Raw genomic sequence first — 19456 nt, forward strand, 5'->3', positions numbered from 1 at the left:
GCACATCATTATAAGCAAAGGGAAGCTGATTTACTGCAAACTATTACCTTTTCCTTTTGTCTAAGGCCCAAATTCTTGAGGTGGGTGACTAACATGAGGCCACGGTCCAAGACTGGATAGAGGTCCCAAATATCACTGGCTAGAAAGTATGAAGTTGGATCTAAGTGATTTCATCAGGCTTTTGGGTCTAAAATTATTTCCTCTCCTATGTAGCCCACAAGACACATTCGGTGGATGTGCGACCAGCGCAGCATCCTTTGGTTCCTCTGTCACTCTCCAGGAAATGAGTGGGCAAAGGCAGGTCAGGTACCTGGCTGCCAGTGCACAAGCTGCGTCACCTAATCCTGAATGGCAGCTTGCCTGCAGACGTTGTTGACATACGATAACTACCTCGTGTGTTTCAGGAAGGATTTTAGCAGTGATCTACTAGATGCTATAGCGATAAAAAGTTATTGCTACTCATCCCTCTGCGGATTAAGCAATGGTTACTTTAGAACCTGTTAAGTGCAGCCCTCAGGCAGCACGAAAACACCTGTATAAAGTTTTTGTACAATGTGCCTAATAGTGTGATTTAAAGGCAGTCAAATAAGACAGAAGGCATGTATGTATAAGATTTGCCAACCAGTCTGGTGTTGTGCTCGTGTCTCGGAATGGTACACATGACAGTCGTAGTCTTGCTGAAGTCGTTTAAGTTCTACTTACAGGAGAAAGTGATTCTTTATGATACCAAGAGTTAGAGAACTGAGCTTTATTTTGTTGGCTTTAATTAGGAGTTGTGTGGCACATTGAGACCTCAAACATCATCCTTCCACCATTGCCTTCATTTTGTATCAAACTTATCTGGTTTATGTCTCAGTCAGTCCCATGTATTTACGAGCAATGAGTTCAGTAGAAAAAGCTGCCACAAATTATTTTTGCTCCAGGTGGAACCCATATCCCTCTATTCCCCTCCTCTCACTGGCTGCTTCTTGTGGTTTCTTAGGACTTTCCCTGGCATGAACACACAACCCTGAGGCTTTGAGAGATCATGTATCAGTGACAGACAAGTCTGCAGTTGCATGAACGAGGAAAAAAACTTTATTAAATGTGTACAGAGTGCACGATGGCACCCGCATGAAATTAGGATAAAACAGGAAGGAGGAGCAGATGAATGAAGCAGACTACTTTCTGTAACACGACCCCACCACATACGGCCTCAGACAGTGCTTGGTTCAGCTCGCCGCTCTTTTGAGCTTGGGGTCGAGGCCCCACAGAGCTGCTTGCCCTCCTAGCGAGTGGTGAGCGCAACCTGCTCCCGGGAGGAGACCACCTTCCCATCCTGCACCTCCTCAACAATTGTGCGGACCTGACGGGAAGATGTCATGACTGCAAAAGGAAAGAGGAGGACAATTATTCAGGGGGCAGGAGGGAGAGAGATTTCTTAACATATTATCAGCTATTGCGTGTTCTTCAGGAAGATGTCAGAAATTCCACAAAGTACTGGAAAACGCTGTTTTAAACAAGCCTACATTGGCTAGGAAGAAGGGAGAGCCAGGCTGATGGGAAAGTTCAAGAAGGCAAAAGGCACACTCCTTAAACGTGTGGTGTCGCTTGTTTTTTCAGGTCTGTGTAAAGCCAGAACACTGGCTGCTCAATCACAAGGCCCGTTTAGGGCAAATCATTCTTGTGGTAAAGGAGCGCAAGATATTTCCCTTCCTGACAGCTTTTCCCTGTGGTTAGCAGTTGTAAGATGCACACAAGCTCTCTTAACTGGTGTCACTGATTCAGCCAGCGAGGCGGCACAGCACGCCTGAGGAGTGATTTTCACTCCATCAGTCTGGCAGCTGCTCTAAAAGCAGGTCTCAAAGCTCTTCGTTATAAATGTGTGTAGCAAGATAGGTTCTTACCGTCTCTGCCAGAGTGTGAGGACATAGCAGAGGAGTACTGGGAAGAGATGCTACAAGAGAAGGAGAAAAACAAAAAGAAGTTAGGGACAATCTCTTTTTTGTTGTTGTTGTTACACAGGCTCTGTATTCAGGCAGGAGGAAAACAGAAAAGGCTCATAGTCATTGCTAAAACTACTGCTCCACGCAGTGTCTCCTGGAGGGCAGAGGGTCTGCTGCCCCTTCCAGCAGTGAAAGGTGCCCGTTACAGCATCTCACTGCAAACAGAAACCAGGGTCAGAGCCACTGGGCATCCGTGGCTGGTATGAACATAAAGACAAACCCTGAAACCTGCAATTGGACCGAGTCCTGAGACAGCACGTTTTGTGTCTATTACCCATCTCCTCCCAATGTGCCCTCCCAAGCAAAGCCCCTCTACGTACTGGGCGTCCTCGCCCTCCAGGAGCCGGCGGTACGTGGCAATCTCCTGCTCCAGGCGGCATTTGACGTCCAGGAGGACCCTGTACTCGTGGTTCTGGCGCTCCATGTCGCACCGCAGCTCGGCCAGCTGCTCCTCCACGCTGGTGATCAGCCCCTGGAGCTGGGCCAGCTGGGTGCCGTAGCGGGCTTCCGTGTCAGCCAAGGTGCCCTCCAACGCCGCTTTCTGCGTGCAGAGGAGAGGAATGGGTTCAGGGGGGGACGGAGGGTGGTAGGGATGGGAGCACCCACGCGTCCCCTCGCCTGCGCTCCTGCGTGCCCCCCACCCCGCAGGGAGCCGGCCCCTCGTACCGTGCTGAGCTGGGACTGCAGGTCAATCTCCAGGCTCTGGATGGTGCGTCGTAGCTCTGTGATCTCCGTCTTGCCGCTCTGAAGCTGCTCGGTGTTGATGGCCACCTCCCGGTTCAGCTCTTCCGTCTGCAACAAGGCAAAACCGTGCCATTACGGCACCGGCGAGTGGGCACAGCCTCGGGTCCCACGCGCCCCACTGCACCGCCGGCGAGCCAGCTCACCTTGCTGAAGAACCACTGCTCGGCGTCCCTGCGGTTCTTGTCCGCCAGGCTCTCATACTGCTCCCTCATCTCAGCCAGGATCTTGGTGAGGTCGATTCCAGGAGCCGCATCCATCTCCACGCTGATCTCTCCACCCACCTGCCCGCGCAGGGCATTCATTTCCTGGCACAAAAGAGACACATTACACACATCAGAGTGAAATCAGTATATTCCCATAATGACAAATTTCTTATTTGCACCAGCACGCGAACCCCACAGACCTCCTCCTGGAGGTCCTGTCTGAAAGGATTGTTTCCCTCCCCCTTACCCACTCGAGTGTCTCCTGACAGCCCTGGTTGCAGAGACACTCCTGCACATTTGACCAAACCACCTTCCATTGTGCACAAGGTATATTTGTAGGTCCCAGTTTGAGCCTGCCTTTGTGCTCACCTCCTCGTGGTTCTTCTTGAGGTAGGCCAGCTCCTCCTTCAGGTTCTCGATCTGCATCTCCAGGTCAGCTCTGGCCAGGGTCAGCTCATCCAGGACTCTGCGCAGGCCGTTGATGTCAGCCTCCACACTCAGGCGCAGAGCCTGCTCCGTCTCAAACCTGGGGGGGGGGGGGGGACACAGTTGCACCGTGGAGCCCAGCTGATACAGGTTTTTTCTTGTTGTTTCCTTCCCCAGCTTGGCATATTTCTGCCAACCATCTTTTATTAAATGTGCGTGCACAGCTCTCCGCAGTGGAGGAATGTCAAGATAATACTGTGCCCAGGAAGAGATGTACTCTTTGCGAATGTCACACTTCTAGTGAGCAGTGACCTGGTGGAGCAACTTCAGTTGCAGAAAGCAAAGAAGAGCCTTAAACAGACTGGCTTTTCCCTCCCTTCTCACTAGAGCTCTTGAAGGCATTGGGCTTACTTGGTTCTGAAGTCATCAGCTGCCAGCCTGGCATTGTCAATCTGTAAGACGATGTTGGCATTTTCGACAGTTGCAGCAAGAATCTGGGAGGGAATAAAAGAGAGCGAAAGACTGAAAAAGTAGTTCCAAAAAATGGCCTGCTGCTGCCTGAGTTCCCATCCAGAAGGACTGGAGCAGCACTGAACGTCCTGCCCGTTGGGCTGGACTTCCACACAGACTCTGCAGAGAGAGAGAGACAGGGTACTCGTGCTCAGTCTCTCATTGGCACTGATTTGGTCTTGTGAAGACACTGGCATGCACACATGCCACAGCCTGTTGCCCCTGCCAGAGTGGCATCTCCAGGCGCTCACACCACACTCAGAGTCCTGGCAGCGCTCTGGGCTTTGTCTGGCAATGCTGAACAGCCCGGATGAGAAGGAAAAAGGGTTGAGGAAGGAGTGCCGTGCGCCTGAATTGTTTTGTTTTTGTAATTACACCTGAGGTGCAAATATTTGTTCTGGGATTTTGAAAATGATTGGCCATTTAATGAGCAGTAATTTCTGTAGCCACAAGCTAATGAAAAGCTCTCACTGAGTTCTGATGCTTCAGGGGATATCCAAGCAATAATCCCAGAATATTGATGTGGTAATTCCCCAGCTGCCGTGTGGGAGGGGAGGGAAGGGTCTGCCTCCCTCTGGATCACGAGCAGAGGGTTTCTGTAAGACCCAGCCCTTTATCGCTCAAATCTGGAGACAGCTTCTGCCTCCACATGTATCTGTGCTCCAGATCAGAGCACACCTGACAAGCTGGAATTTGAAGAGAAGCTCTATGCATCAGGGCAAGAGACCTTCACCCCAAGGCGAAGCCCAACAGAAGGGTTAAAGAACTGAAAAATTCTAGGTATGTGATTTCCCCCAGGGGTTGAGCCCTGAGCCTGTTATCGGCTGCTGCCCCATTTCCCTGGCATTTACTCTCACAGACCAGGTATTGTCATTACCCAACCGCCCACACCTCCATCCTCTCCAGTGGAACCTGAGCTTACTAAGGATGCTGTCACCTCCAGTAGGCAATCAGCTCATGATGAGTAATGTGGGCAGAGGGAGGACACCGATGGCAGGGTAGGAAGGGAAGACAGATTCTGGTGCTTTTGTTCAAGGACCTTTGCCTAAAATCAGCCAGGGAGCTGCTAAGAATAAAGAAACAAGCTTGGCCATGATTTCATCTGCTGCATTTTAGAGCAGGGCACACACTTGTCTTCAGCACCTCTGAAGCCACCTACCACAGCCCAGTATGTTCTGACTCCTGGATTTCACTCATGTCTGTGTTTGCACCTCCCAAAGAACAACTATCCCCTAGGGCAGGTTCTTTCTTTTTTAACCTCTACCTTGAGCCTCCTATCAGGCTAGAAAAGATCTGATTTGTAGGATATTTAAGAGAATGATTTAGCATCTCCATTTGCATATCATTCAGTAGTGAACGGTGCCAAAGAGATAACCTGTCCCTACCTGCAAGAGTGCTTAATCAGGAGTCTGGCAAAGGGAGCACATACTTGAGCCATAAGTAGCATTGAGGAAATGCAGGAAATGACTGGCGGTGCAGCACGCACCCTGGAGCATCAGGTAACTTGAACCAATGTCTGATAGCCCCTTACTCTGCGTTCCTGCCCCATCTTTCTCCCTACACGGAAACAGTCAGTAGAAAACCCATCTTTGTGCCTTGTGGACGACATGATCAAGAAACTGCTGTTCATAAATTGTGACTATGATTTCCAAGCATGCTCTTTCTGTTTTCCCATCACAGACCAATTACCTGTTATTTGTTAACACTCTTCCCTTCGGCTTTTACGAACAGGGTCATCTTTTTAAAAGTGACTTTAGTGAAGATGTCTTGGTAATCACAGCATCCTACCTTGTTCCTGAGCTCCTCGATAGTCCTGTAGTAGGGGCTGTAGTCACGGTCTGGACCAGGTCCCTGCTTCTTGTACCATTCCCTGATCTTGACCTCCAGGTCAGTGTTGGCCTCCTCCAGGGCACGCACTTTGTCCAGGTAGGCAGCCAGGCGGTCGTTGAGGTTCTGCATCGTCTCCTTTTCGCCAGCCGGGAGGATGCCATCGCCACCCCCAAAGCCAGCTCCAAAGCCAGCCCCAAAGCCAGCCCCAAAGCCAGCCCCATAGCTACCCCCAAAGCCGCTGCCGAGGCCCCCTCCTACGCTGCTGCAGTAGCTGCCCCCGTAGCCACTTCCAAGCCCCGAGACAATGCGGGAAGAGACAGAGTAGCTGCCTCCGTGGACGCTGGGTGCTCTGTACCCTCCTCCCCCAACACGCACGGAGGAAAGCCTGCTGGAGCCTCCACCCAGGCCACCGAAGCCCTTGAGGGAGGTGGAGGAGGAGTATTGCCTGACAGTGGTGGTGCTCATGGCGAAGGCTGGCGGAGGCTGTAGGGCTGGAGAGCAGCACCCGGCTCGGCAGCACAGACAGCGAGTGCTCGCTTCCCCCTGGCTTGGAGCCCTTTATAGCCCGGGCAGGAGGCGTTGCCGGTGCTTTTTTTTTCTGTTGCATTCCCGATGATTTTCATCACTCCTAAAATCTGAGCCAGCTTCCAGAATCGTCACTTTTGCCTTTGTTCTAGTAATGTTTTTTTGTCATATTCCACGGAAACTTTTTATCTCACAAAGGGCATCTTTATGCTTCTTCCGTTTCTAAGTAAATAGTCAGGTGTGATTCAAAGTAGGAGGCTCCTTGCTCAGGGCTACATTTTAATACTGCTTTGTACTGTTAGCTCTGAAGCAGAGCTATTCAGACAGCATTTCGATGGAGTAAGTCAATATCTCTTTTACTGTGTCTTTTTGTCCCAGCTACTACAGTTTCTTGTCTCTACTTAGGTTGTACACACAGCTCACCTTCAGGGATAACAGCCGTGTCATGAAGCCCTGAATGTACATCTACAGTCCCGTGAGTACAAGGGTGCTAGAAGGAACTTGGCTACCAATCCTGGAAATTCAAGTCTGCTCTTTTATCCACAGAGAGAGGGATGTTCTGTAATGAAAAAGCAATGAAAAGAGAGTTCATGCTTCAGGGCTCATTCAGTTCTTCACTTCGCTTCAGAGACCTCCCAAGAGTGGAGGAATATGAAAAGACAATAAGCAGTGGATATTTTGTGTTCTTCTTTGTGAACGAGAGCCTAGCAAACCAATCAGAAAGGGCAGGGTATGGCTACTAGCTAGCATAACTTAAAAATTATGAGATGCTCCAGGAAAAAATGTGGAATAGCATAAAGTAGATGGAGGATGTAAGGCAAAAAGCTCCTGGTCTCTAAGCACTGCGAACAAGAGTGCAAAGTTGACAGTAACATAGCTTAGCAGCTAATGCTCATGATGTTTTCTGTGATGAACATCTCAATCAGTTGTGACCACGGAGGACAACTTCAGTGTGAGTTTGGAGTTTACAGCTCCCATGTAAACAGAGCTTCAGGAGAAATACTGGTTGCCTCTGCAAAAAGGCTCCAAAAATGAGTGCACCAGGCATGGTCAAGTCCCACTGTCTGTTCTCCATGCTGACCTGCGTCATGGGCAGAAACCACAAATCGAGTGTCACTAGCTAATAATGCAGGGTGTGGAGGAGAAGATATTTCTCATGTGTGTACATGGTGAATTGTTTGACTGTCTTCGCAGACAGGCCCCAACAACCCCTTCCCAACAGCCAAGTTCTTCCTTAGATCATTTGCCAAAGGAGGGGGGAAAGAGTATGGAAATAAGCAACAAGGGTACATTTGTGAGTAGCTTTAAAGGGCATGACTGCCTGCCCTCTATCTGAAGAAAGCTGGAAACAATACAGGAGTGGGGTGTGTCCTTGGAATATCAGGAGTTGGCTGCTATGGAGAAGCACAGCTACCCAAGTTCCCATTTGCCACTGGTGAATGGAGACAAGTCTGTACGACTTACTGGAGAACTGGAATCTCCACCGTGTTTGCTCTGGCCGGAGGATGGGTTCAGTCTCTTGGCAGCCGCATCTTCTTGTCGCGTGAGCGCCAGGAGATGGGGCGCAAAGCCAGCGGACGCCCACTTTCTGCTCGTCCTCCCCAGGTGCGGATGGCAAAGGCGCAGCAGCGCGGGGGCGGCTGGGACGCGTAGCTCCAAGGAATGTGCTTTCTCCCCGTCTTCATTTCCTCACCTTCACCTGGGTGATACAAAAGGGCGGAACTCGCGGGCTGTCCCCGCTGAGCGCAGCGGTGGCACAGAGAAAGGGGAATGTCGGTGACAAAAACAGCACAGAGCCCCCGTGCAAGTCCAAACCCTCAGTCTTGACACGAGCAAAGCCTTTCGGACTGGCCAGCCGGCAGGAGTAACCGGCTTCGCACAGGCAGGCTGTAGAATGAATAACTGTCACAACGTTACAAGGTTAACAGCATATTCTTTCTTTACATGAAATTGCCTTTTCTTTTATCTTTTGTTTCCTGTTTAACTGCTGTGTCATAAAAATACGCATTGCTCAAAATATCTACGATATTTTGATAATACCACAAGGCAGCAATTAAAATCATGAAGTGATAATTAAGACTTAAACCGACATATTAAAAATTCTAAGACTTTATTTACATGACCTCCCATTGAACACAACCACAAATGACTGCATATTGTTTGTATCACACTCTCTTTTAAATAAAAGGCTGACTATTAAATCAGCTTCTGCCTCTGTTTCATGAGCACATACACACTATGAGCCCATTTTTTATACATTTCAAAATCAGAATGCCAGTTCTATGGCATAACAGTAATTTCATGGTAGCACATTGGTGTTTAAGCGTGCAATACTGTCTTACTTCAGGAGGAAAAGAGAGGTGAAGTTCTGGCTCCAAACATACATATCAGCAGACCCGTTAGATGAAACTACCCAGACAAAAACATTTCTCTGTTTGTTTTAGTGCACTTACAATGTTTGCCCTAGTATCAAAGTATCATAGGAAAGTTCCCTAAAATGAGCTGAAAAGCCACACCTTAACGTCTCTTTCTAAAGTGGTGGTCTGTGTCAGATTAACTCAGTGTAGCCTGAGAAGTCAAACTGTCTTTCTGGAATAAAATACCACTTTCTGAAACCTGCCTCAAGCTGCCGCTGCCTGTCTGCATAAGCCACCACCTGCAGCTCCCTCCTCAGCGGATTTCTTAAGGTCAGACTAATTATTAATGCCTAAGGCAGGAGGGAATCAACATCTGTTTTCCACACCTCTCACAATTTGCAGTAGCAGGAGTAATAATACTTTGCTAACAAAATCCCCTGTTAATGAGTCATTAAAACAGGGGCTTTTGCTAGCAAAGTATTATTTGTTGTTTCTATAGCGACACGGGTGTGCCCAGACCTTTCCAGGAGAAACACATAAAGCAAGGATGAATTCCAGCGAGGCACCTTCAGCATCCCCATGCCGGGTGCCGCAAGGGTGGCAGCCAGAGGGGCACGACCGCCATCCCTGGGGAGAACAGGGGGTCCCTAACAGATGACCCGGGAAGCCCTAGGTGTTAGCTGCGGGCTGTGTCTGTCCCTACCCTTCTCGGGCATCTGAGCTCGGGCTGCCCAACGCCTGCCCTCATCCAGCCCCGGGGCATGGAGCATCCCTGGGGAGAGTCCCTGTGCTGCGCAGGGCTCCCTCATCCAAGTCCAAGGGTGTGGGAGCAGAGAGAGCGCAGTCTGTAGGACTGCGGAGATGCGGTGGCTGGAATTGCCTCGGGTCAGGAATTGTGCCCTGTTATTTACTTGTGGCCTGTCCACGATGCACCACGAGGCCATGCGGTGGCAGAGCGGTGGGAGCCGTTCTCCTGACCGCAGTGCTCCTTTGCTGGGTTGTGTTTACATGTCCTTCGGTGGAATCTGAGTGGAAATGAGATCACTGTTCGTCAGTGGTAAGCTCCAAAACCAAAGCCATGTCTACCACAAGTCGGTGGGTGCTGGCAGCACTTTAAGACGGCTCGCTCAGGGCTGCTGCGCGGGGCGCACAGGGCAGCTGATGCCCTGCACAGGTCACAGAGGATCTGCTCTGCGTGGATGGGGGGGGGGGATACAGCCCCAGGCAACACCGGGCAGAGCTGGATGGCTGCAGCACAGGGTGCCTCTAGACCGTGCATCCATGCTACCTCGGCTTGTGGTGTAGATGATGCACTCCAGGGATCCTTTCCACATTTTGAAAAAAAACCTGAATTCTCTCTTATCTCCCCATAAAATCCAGACAGATTTTCTTGAAAGGGGTCTTAAAACTGTGTGGCCAGCTCTATTCTTACACACATTCAGTAGCATTTCTCTGAATCATCCCATTGATTTAGAAGTTGGATTAATGAAGTAATAAATATGGCAGAATCCAGCCAAGAATGTGTCTGAACTGGCTTTCCAGGAACGGCTGGGTCAGCTGACGGCAACAGGAGCTGCTGCATCAGGAACAGCCACTGACAGCCAGGGAGTGCCAGAAATAACTCCCAGAAGAGTTTTAATCTTTTTGCTTATATAGACCATACCCACCACTTACCATCACTTGTGTTCCTCACCCTTCAGCGGTGCCTTTGGAAGCAAGAATTACACTGAGTTTGTATTTCTGGAGGGGTGTCAGCCAGTGTATCGCTGCCACATCTACGGCTTAATTTTGTTTTACCACAAAGCTTGTTATCTGGACTGCATGGCAACTGCTGAGGCAGAGCTGGGAAGGGAATCGTTTGCAGGGTCCTGGCTGCGTGACCCGGTTTTTGTTCACTTTCTTGCTTAGACTCACTGAGTTAAAAGCTTCAGCTCTGCTGTTGCTGTACATTGCAGCCAGGGAAAAAGGACTCTCCCCCGATCTGAAAGTCACAGTGCCAGATCTGAGGTGAAATACAAAGACTCTCACAAGTTTCACCTCCCACGACCCACGTAACCAGTTCCTCTCCAGACCTCCACCCACATCAGCTCTCTCACTGATGCAGCCAGGTCTCAAGTGTTATAGAAGTGTAGGTGTACCGGCCCCACCACCTGGGTACCAAAGATGGAGAATATTGCTCCTTCCAGAGAGGAGCTTTGTCCTACAGCTCGAGGAGTGGGACAGCCTGGCTCTTCAGAGCAACAAGACAAGACCCTGGTTTGCACGAGTGCGCAGAAAAGCTTTATTTGATTTCTGAGCGCAGCACAGCACTTAGAGAAAGGGTGAGGGAAGCAGGGGTGCGATAAAATAGAAGATGCTTTTCGTCATCTACACAGCCAGAGCACGTAAGCTGGAATCTTCTTTTGCTTTGCTGTGCAAGGTTTGCAGCAAACCACGCAGCCACCTTAGTGGGCAGACTGGGTGATCTGCTCACGGGAGGAGATCACCTTCCCATCCTTGACTTCCTCAAAGATTGTGCGGATTTGACGGGTAGTTACAGGTGCTACAATGGAGAAAGAAGGAACTGTAATTTACAGGGAAGGAAGGAGAAAGTGTCTCAAAGATTTTCATGGATAGATTTGCTGTTACCAACAACTGCCTCAGAAACACAATATAACCACCACATTCCTACCCGTAAATATTATATAGTTTCAGTCTGGACAGATAATCTTCTGAAACATGTTTTGGTATATCATAAGACTAGTTTATGTCAATTCACATTTTGAAAACATAATAAAATAGTAATTTTAGTAAATTAGTGAAAAGAGTCTGAGCTGAGAAGGTGGCTAAGGATATGACAGAGCTATGTGTGATCAATGCTTCAGCCAAGACATGTTCTTACCTTCTTTCACAGACTGCGAGATGTAGTGGGAAGACATGCTACAGGAGAAGAAAAGAGAAAGAATGGTCAGAAACAGAAAAAAAGTACATAGTCTCAAAGACAAAAACATTATTTAAAACCCCGCCTTTTCTTCTTGTACCAGTTTGTGAATAAAATGCCTTCTGGAAACTGCCTAGTGTCAAAATTGAAAGGAAGAAAATGGTAAGGATGTATGTGTGCCACAGGGATTCAGACATAAAGGCAGCATGCATCCCAGCTGCAACGAGCAGCAGTGGTACCTGCTCCTTCCCCAGGATCACGTAAACACTGGAGGGATGGGAAGTGGACCCCAGGGATGCTGCAGTGCTGTGATAACCACTGGGCTGTTCTACACTAGTAGAACCAAAAAGTGAGACCCTGCTGCATGCCATGGGTCAGGAAATGGGCTCACAGGATTCTCCAGGGAATGCAGATTTTCATTATTTTTATTTGCTTCACTATGACCCATCTCCTCCCAATGTGCCCTCCCAAGCAAAGCCCCTCTACGTACTGGGCGTCCTCGCCCTCCAGGAGCCGGCGGTACGTGGCAATCTCCTGCTCCAGGCGGCATTTGACGTCCAGGAGGACCCTGTACTCGTGGTTCTGGCGCTCCATGTCGCACCGCAGCTCGGCCAGCTGCTCCTCCACGCTGGTGATCAGCCCCTGGAGCTGGGCCAGCTGGGTGCCGTAGCGGGCTTCCGTGTCAGCCAAGGTGCCCTCCAACGCCGCTTTCTGCGTGCAGAGGAGAGGAATGGGTTCAGGGGGGGACGGAGGGTGGTAGGGATGGGAGCACCACGCGTCCCCTCGCCTGCGCTCCTGCGTGCCCCCCACCCCGCAGGGAGCCGGCCCCTCGTACCGTGCTGAGCTGGGACTGCAGGTCAATCTCCAGGCTCTGGATGGTGCGTCGTAGCTCTGTGATCTCCGTCTTGCCGCTCTGAAGCTGCTCGGTGTTGATGGCCACCTCCCGGTTCAGCTCTTCCGTCTGCAACAAGGCAAAACCGTGCCATTACGGCACCGGCGAGTGGGCACAGCCTCGGGTCCCACGCGCCCCACTGCACCGCCGGCGAGCCAGCTCACCTTGCTGAAGAACCACTGCTCGGCGTCCCTGCGGTTCTTGTCCGCCAGGCTCTCGTACTGCTCCCTCATCTCAGCCAGGATCTTGGTGAGGTCGATTCCAGGAGCCGCATCCATCTCCACGCTGATCTCTCCACCCACCTGCCCGCGCAGGGCATTCATTTCCTGGCACAAAAGAGAAACACATCTTCATGCAATCCAGCAACCAGTGTATAAAGATGTTGCTCTCAAGATAGAGTTCTATAGGAAAGGTAGCATCCTTCAGCAGGTATTTCTAGAGCAGATCAACAGGGAGCAAACTGGGGCCTTTGCTCCACAATCACAAATAAAATAATCCAAATTCCTAAGAAATCTCCATTTGAGTTAATTCTTCAGAGAATAAATCAGAGCCTGTAGTTAGCTTCATTTCTCAGAAGATAGACCTTCCAGGCCTGAAGCTGCTGGAATTGTTAATGCATCTCTAACAGCTACAGTGGACATCATTACTGAAATAACAAGTGGTGAATGGATTTTATACAGGGTCCGGAGAGGATGCACTGTTATCCAGAATGCATCATCTCTACTTCCTTATCAGCACTTCTCATCTTCCCTCCCAGCAATTTAAAACTCAGCATAATCTTAAAGGTTGGACCAGACCTCATATTTCTGGGCCCAGGCTGGACTTTTTTAAGCCTGCCTTTGTGCTCACCTCCTCGTGGTTCTTCTTGAGGTAGGCCAGCTCCTCCTTCAGGTTCTCGATCTGCATCTCCAGGTCAGCTCTGGCCAGGGTCAGCTCATCCAGGACTCTGCGCAGGCCGTTGATGTCAGCCTCCACACTCAGGCGCAGAGTCTGCTCCGTCTCAAACCTGGAAACACAAGAACAGTCATGAAAGTTGCATGAGCCCTTGCCCAGCCAGGGACGGAGCACCTCGGTTTGTTGTTCGTTTCCTCCATGCTGCTGCTGGCATTGTGTCAATACTGCATGACCCTGATAGTGCATGGACAAACTTCTGATGATGAATGCTAGTGAATGCAGGGGAACAACTGATAACACAGTGTCCCTCTGAGTCCATAACATCACCTTGCTCCTGATATCACTGGGCCTTGTTACTGGGTCTAGGCTTTGTTGAGCTACGCACACACACAGTTTAGATGCACAGCAGAGGCACAGTGTAAGTTCTCTGCACAGGAGAGGTTGTACCATAGAGGAACAAGCAATGGGAATAAAATAGTGAAAGTTTTGATGGAAGCGCCTATGAGATTTAGATAACGACCTGCTTTGGAAATTACACCTTCATTTTGAAGGCTTTGTTTCCATGTTGCCTTTTGGGGTGTTAGATGGGATTTTCTCCTCATTTCGTCAAACGTCTCTGCAGACTTTGTTCCATTTTTCCAGGAAATGTGGCTTACTTGGTCCTGAAGTCATCAGCTGTCAGCCTGGCATTGTCAATCTGCAGGAGGAGGTTAGCATTGTCGACTGTGGCCACCAGGACCTGGAGGGTGGAGGATAAGGAAAAAGCACTAAATGAGTGTCAGGAACTCCTGGCTGACCAAGGGATGGGAGCACAAGTGAGACTGTCAGGACAGGAATAGTTTTGGGGAAGCCTGGGGTTTCTTTGGCAGAAGTGTGTATTGAATCAGGACAAGTGAGACAGAGCTGAGACTGACTGCAGGAAGGGGCTGATTACCCTGTGACCTCCCTTTCTGAAAGTCTGTCAGTATTTCAAAAGGCAGCATGAAGCCACGTAAGATGTGTGAGATCTGATGCCAGCATTTGTTCCCATGCTTCAGGACAGGTGCTGATTATGCAAGGGTCAAGAAGGAATCACTTGCTCCCCCATCCACAGCACCGTGCGGCTCTTCTGGCAGGACAGATGGACCAGCAGGGTGGTTGTGCTTGGCAAACCTTGTGCCCGCTTGCTACGGGATGGATTTAATTTCTTGACTGCAGAAATGGAGCAAAGTGCAGTGAGCAGGTGCCTACAGCTTCTGATACAAACCCAGGAGCAAATAATCCACACTGGGAGAATATTCAAGTCACAGTTTGGGAGGACATCAGTTATGGGCCCAAGGAGAGGGAGGGAAAATGGATTCCCTGCATCACTTGCCAGCACTCCTGCAGCTCCAGTTGTACACTGCCTTCCTTCATGTTTCCTGGGGACAATTCATACATAAGAAGTAACAGAGAAAAACAAAGTCAACTCCTGACTATTTCCTCCGAAATGGGGTGGTGGGAATCAAATCAGACCCGAGAGAAATCCCCCCAGAGCTGCCAGGGTTGGTGGGTTTGCAGCAAGCCTGGCCTTGGGGCAGTGACTGCCAAAAGGAGGCAAAAAACTTGTAGTTGGTCAGTTCCATCTTTTTCTCTTTAGCATCTAAATCACATCAATACTGAGGAGCTGAAACAAGCTTGCAAATTCTTTGCCTGAATGTTTACAAATATGACATCAATGTTTCGCAGTTTGCACACACCACAACTTCCCCTGCACACTAATGTTAAACTCCAAAAAAATATGTATTATCAATGCAGACTTGTCTCTTCCCCATTTTTGCATTGTCCTTTTACATCTGCTTCTTTCAGTGAAAACTGCCATTTGTTCCATCTAGAAGGATGTAATCAAAAGCTGACATTGAGACATTTCTCAATTTCCAGCCTGGCGCTCTGCATGTGCATCTGAGACACTTTTTACGACATAGTTAGTGCTTACTAATTACAGAGGTAGCAGTCAGTGTTTCTGCTTCCTCTCTGATAACAAGACGTCCCACTGTGTTAATCACAGCATCCTACCTTGTTCCTGAGCTCCTCGATAGTCCTGTAGTAGGGGCTGTAGTCACGGTCTGGACCAGGTCCCTGCTTCTTGTACCATTCCCTGATCTTGACCTCCAGGTCAGTGTTGGCCTCCTCCAGGGCACGCACTTTGTCCAGGTAGGCAGCCAGGCGGTCGTTGAGGTTCTGCATCGTCTCCTTTTCGCCAGCCGGGAGGATGCCATCGCCACCCCCAAAGCCAGCCCCAAAGCCAGCCCCAAAGCCAGCCCCATAGCTACCCCCAAAGCCGCTGCCGAGGCCCCCTCCTACGCTGCTGCAGTAGCTGCCCCCGTAGCCACTTCCAAGCCCCGAGACAATGCGGGAAGAGACAGAGTAGCTGCCTCCGTGGACGCTGGGTGCTCTGTACCCTCCTCCCCCAACACGCACGGAGGAAAGCCTGCTGGAGCCTCCACCCAGGCCACCGAAGCCCTTGAGGGAGGTGGAGGAGGAGTATTGCCTGACAGTGGTGGTGCTCATGGCGAAGGCTGGCGGAGGCTGTAGGGCTGGAGAGCAGCACCCGGCTCGGCAGCACAGACAGCGAGTGCTCGCTTCCCCCTGGCTTGGAGCCCTTTATAGCCCGGGCAGGAGGCGTTGCCGGCGCTTTTTCGTCACCCCTGACAGCCAGAGCCAAATTCCAGAATCATCATTTTTCTCTCCCCGATTTCATGTCTTTTGTCACATCCCACTAGAAGCACTACAGCACACACTGGACCTGCTCCTTCCGCTTTAGTTCCCAGCACCCAGCGTGATTCAGACCGAAGGCTCCTTGCTCATGGCTACGTTTTAGCATTTCAGTGTTGCACCTGAGACGCAGAGGTGCTCGCTCCAGCTCCACCCTGCTGCTCCTCGATGAAGTAATACAAGTGAATGCTCTGTGATATACCAAGTCGCCCACAAGTGTCTTATATCATTAAAAATCTACAAATCTATTTATTTGCTTTTTTAAAGAGTCTAAAGCCACGGAAAGCTGCTGACTCAAGAGCTCTGCACATCCATAATATTTATATGGGCCGACCCAAAGCCAGATGGAAATTTTCCCGTCAGGACCTCTATCCCGGGACAAGCACAGACCTGGCAGTATTTGTGTACTGATACCGTATTTGTCAGAAATTTAGTAGCTCAAAAGAGAAGAAACTCCAGTAATTTCTGTTTACATACTGGTCTAGGGTGACTCTCTCTATAGAGAGTGGGAAGTCCCTACAACAGTGGTCTTTCAGTCAGTTTAAAAGACAGATGCCTGATGTTTCCCAGTGGCACCTGCTTTGCTGCATCCCCTTTCACACAAACTCCACAGAAGCAGTCTGTGACTTCTAAAAGATTTGTGGAAGCTAAAAACTTCTGTGCCACAATTTCTTCTATCTCATTGCTGAGGCAAATTTTAATGCTTAAATAGTCTAAATCAGAGAAAAAGAATTTGAAGCTGCATTAGACACCCACTGCTGGGACATGTTACATGCAGTTTCTGATGGGAAGAGTATGATCAGTCCTTACCAGTGCTTATGACTGCGTGCAGATATGCTTTTTGTACAGATTTGCAGCTGCAAGACACAACGCTAACGTAACTCAGCAAGACCAGCAGCATCTGTATCAAAAGTACTGATGGACAAAGTGCAACGCACACGGCAGTGAGGAGCAAGAACACCACGACCACCTGCGAAGCAGAGGGTTTAAACAGGACAACGCAGAAGAGATGTACAGACATGAGGCAATGCAGCCACCCTGATAGCCACGCCTGCATCGTGCTATTAAGGGATTGAGCATAGTGATTATAGTAATGCAGCTGGACAGGTATTAGCGTGAAAAAAGCAGCAGAGAACCGGGAAGGGAGACACTGCACTGTTCTATCCTTTGTCAGGAAAAAAAAATCCCTTTACTGATGTGGCGCCAGCCCTTGCAGAGTATACAGTGGAAAATTGCACACCCAACCTGCTGGCCTGCCTGGCTCCAGCCTTGTCATCCTCCGCTGAGAGAAGTTATTTTTTCTTTTAGCAGAGGTGCCTGTGAGGTAGTGAAAGAGAGTTACAGGGATTAGGAACCCTTTTGTCCTTTCTCTCCTGTGGTGATCGCCTTCCTTCCCGGGGCCCCTCTGGCTGTTTTCACATTCTAATGCACTTAACTGATTTTGGAGTTGCTGAGATGTTCCCAGAGCCTCACCCTGGGTAATTCATAGTGCCTCCTTTCTTTCATCTGTTCCCCGAAGGACACAATAACAACAACGCTACATCTGCATAGCTGTTAGATCTCAAGGACTTAATAGGGAGTCACGTTCTCTTTCTTTAGCAGTTCCAGGAGAGGTGGTGTGATTTTTCTGGGCAGGCACCAGGGAAGCAGCTTAACCAGAAAGAGACTCCAGATCCTCTTAGTCGAGGGCTCTAGTCTCTGGGCAGCACTGCCTCAGAACTGATTGGCTTCAGATTTGGATTTTTCACTCCACAAGCTGCAAAATCTGGGGATTTGGGATGCACGTGTGCCCCATCCCTCAGAGAGCTGGGGGAAGGGAGGGGGCCTGGGAGCGACCCACCGCTGGCAAATGGCAGAGCGTGCAGATGACTGTGCTCAGCTTGCAGCACAGTCCTGGGGCAACCTGGCAGGGTGAAGATCAGTGTTCCTGCTGGCCCGCTTCCCTCCATAGCGGGCGGTACAGGATTACCCAACAGCCGTCGTGTGGGAGCTGTGCTCAAGAGCCATTCCTTGGCCACCCCTGCTCTGAGTTCTTCCAGATGTGCTTGCTCTGCTCATGTTTGCTCTAGCAAGCACCCTCCTGCTCCAGGCAGTTCCCATGTTGGCCGTGAGCCCCTCACGTGGGCCAAAAACTGTGCTGTGAGGTCTGTCCCCCTGCTCAGGTCACCCTCACATTTTAGGCCAAGTTACGTGTCAGCCTGAAGGTGACAACTGCCCTAAAACAAGGCAAAGCCCCACCACAGCCCCACAGGCAGGGAATATCTGGATTTAGGGCTTTTCTTTCTGTATTATCACAACCTCAGCCCATGTTTAAGCTCTTTTATTACAGCTGGCAGAAGAACCTAAGAGATCTGGAGATTGTCCTGTAATATCAGCTTTTTCTGGTCTTTTCTGATCAATGTTCTTGCCAGTCAGCTGCTGCCCTGACCTCTGGCTGAGCTCCTAAACAATAATCCCCAAACTCTCTTACATGAGAAACCCTTAGCACAAAGTTCCCCTTGCGCTGGCTGTGTCGACAGGGCGTGATTACACAGAGGAGCATGCACCACTTCAGCTATTTTATGTTACCAGAAGAATTCAATCTCCCAGGCTCTCCTGAAACACTCACCCACAATAAATTCCCTTGAGATAAAAAAAACAAAAAACCACACACATCATAACGTTCAGGAGATGGTATCAGAGTCTGTTCCAGCAAGAAGCATGCCATAGATGCTATCTCTCCCTCAGGTGTGCTGCAGGGGGAAAGAAAGAACTGAACTCCAGTTTGCATAGGAAGGGAGGTGAAATTATATGTTAGGGATGGACAAGCAGTGCACACAGTAACCCAATGTGGTGAGGGTTGGTGTGAAAAGGCCAGGGCCAGTGTGTTGCACTTGCCCCAAACAATAGCACTTAATTGTGCTTTTAATGCCATGAATAAGAGCTAATTAGGAGTCATTTGGTTTCCCCTGTGGGCCAGCTTCTCCTGAGTGCCTTTCACAGCAATTCACGGCTCAGTAGAAACTAGCTGAAGGATGCAACCCTGGGAAAGATGTCTCCTGCATGTAAGGAATGGCAGGCACAGGCTTTACCCTTGCTGACAGGCTTGCTCTGTAAGTTTGAACACCAAAATGGGTAACAAATATATCAAGGTGTGGAGTGAAATATGCTTTGTTTCTGTCTCAGCTGCTGATCCTTTATCATCTGTTAGGACATGTCCTGACAGCCCCCCTGCTGTTACCTGGAAAAAAGCGATCCTAGATCTGTTACCATGAAAGGAAACTCGATGGTGTGTGTGCAATGGAAACTCCCTCTGGGCAGGCTCAGGGCATTTAGCCATCAGCCAACGAGCCAAGGCTGGCCCAAGCTGCAGGGTGATGCTCACCCTATTTGATCCCCTCCTGCCCGCTGTGCCGTCTGCAGGATGGAGGAGAGACAGGCAGCACTGCCTAGTCCCC

The 19456-nt window shown here is 49.8% G+C and overlaps 1 protein-coding gene across 2 annotated transcripts; it reads right to left on the reverse strand.

Moving 5' to 3' along the window:
- Nucleotides 1-1054: 1054 nt before the first annotated feature.
- On the reverse strand, nt 1055-16259 carry LOC128140974 (keratin, type I cytoskeletal 14). 2 transcript variants are annotated; one of them, XM_052785468.1, is made up of 9 exons: nt 15530-16259; nt 5657-5949; nt 3770-3852; nt 3302-3458; nt 2873-3034; nt 2652-2777; nt 2306-2526; nt 1887-1936; nt 1055-1365 (listed from the first exon to the last, which is right to left on the reverse strand). In XM_052785468.1, the coding sequence occupies exons 1-9, from the start codon at nt 15813-15815 to the stop codon at nt 1268-1270; spliced, it is 1476 nt and encodes a 491-aa protein (XP_052641428.1). In that variant the 5' UTR covers nt 15816-16259; the 3' UTR covers nt 1055-1267. The 2 variants fall into 2 exon arrangements, with proteins under 2 accessions (XP_052641428.1, XP_052641427.1); XM_052785467.1 differs by lacking the exons at nt 1055-1365; nt 1887-1936; nt 2306-2526; ... (3 more) ...; nt 3770-3852; nt 5657-5949 and adding exons at nt 10838-11122; nt 11462-11499; nt 11991-12211; ... (2 more) ...; nt 13242-13398; nt 13943-14025 and having other exon boundaries at nt 15321-16229.
- Between the last annotated feature and the right edge of the window lie 3197 nt (nt 16260-19456).

The sequence above is a fragment of the Harpia harpyja genome, chromosome 4 (genome assembly GCF_026419915.1).
Source record: "Harpia harpyja isolate bHarHar1 chromosome 4, bHarHar1 primary haplotype, whole genome shotgun sequence".
Taxonomy (NCBI): domain Eukaryota; kingdom Metazoa; phylum Chordata; class Aves; order Accipitriformes; family Accipitridae; genus Harpia; species Harpia harpyja.

Excerpts from the sequence above, each read along its gene's own strand:
- LOC128140974 (XM_052785468.1), bottom strand. The coding sequence starts at position 15,815 with ATGAGCACCACCACTGTCAGGCAATACTCCTCCTCCACCTCCCTCAAG. Across the intron at positions 5,950-15,529 it reads CTTTGGGGCTGGCTTTGGGG|GGGGCCTCGGCAGCGGCTTT; the intron begins GTGGCGATGGCA and ends GCAGCGTAGGAG. Across the intron at positions 3,035-3,301 it reads TCAAGAAGAACCACGAGGAG|GAAATGAATGCCCTGCGCGG; the intron begins GTGAGCACAAAG and ends CTTTTGTGCCAG.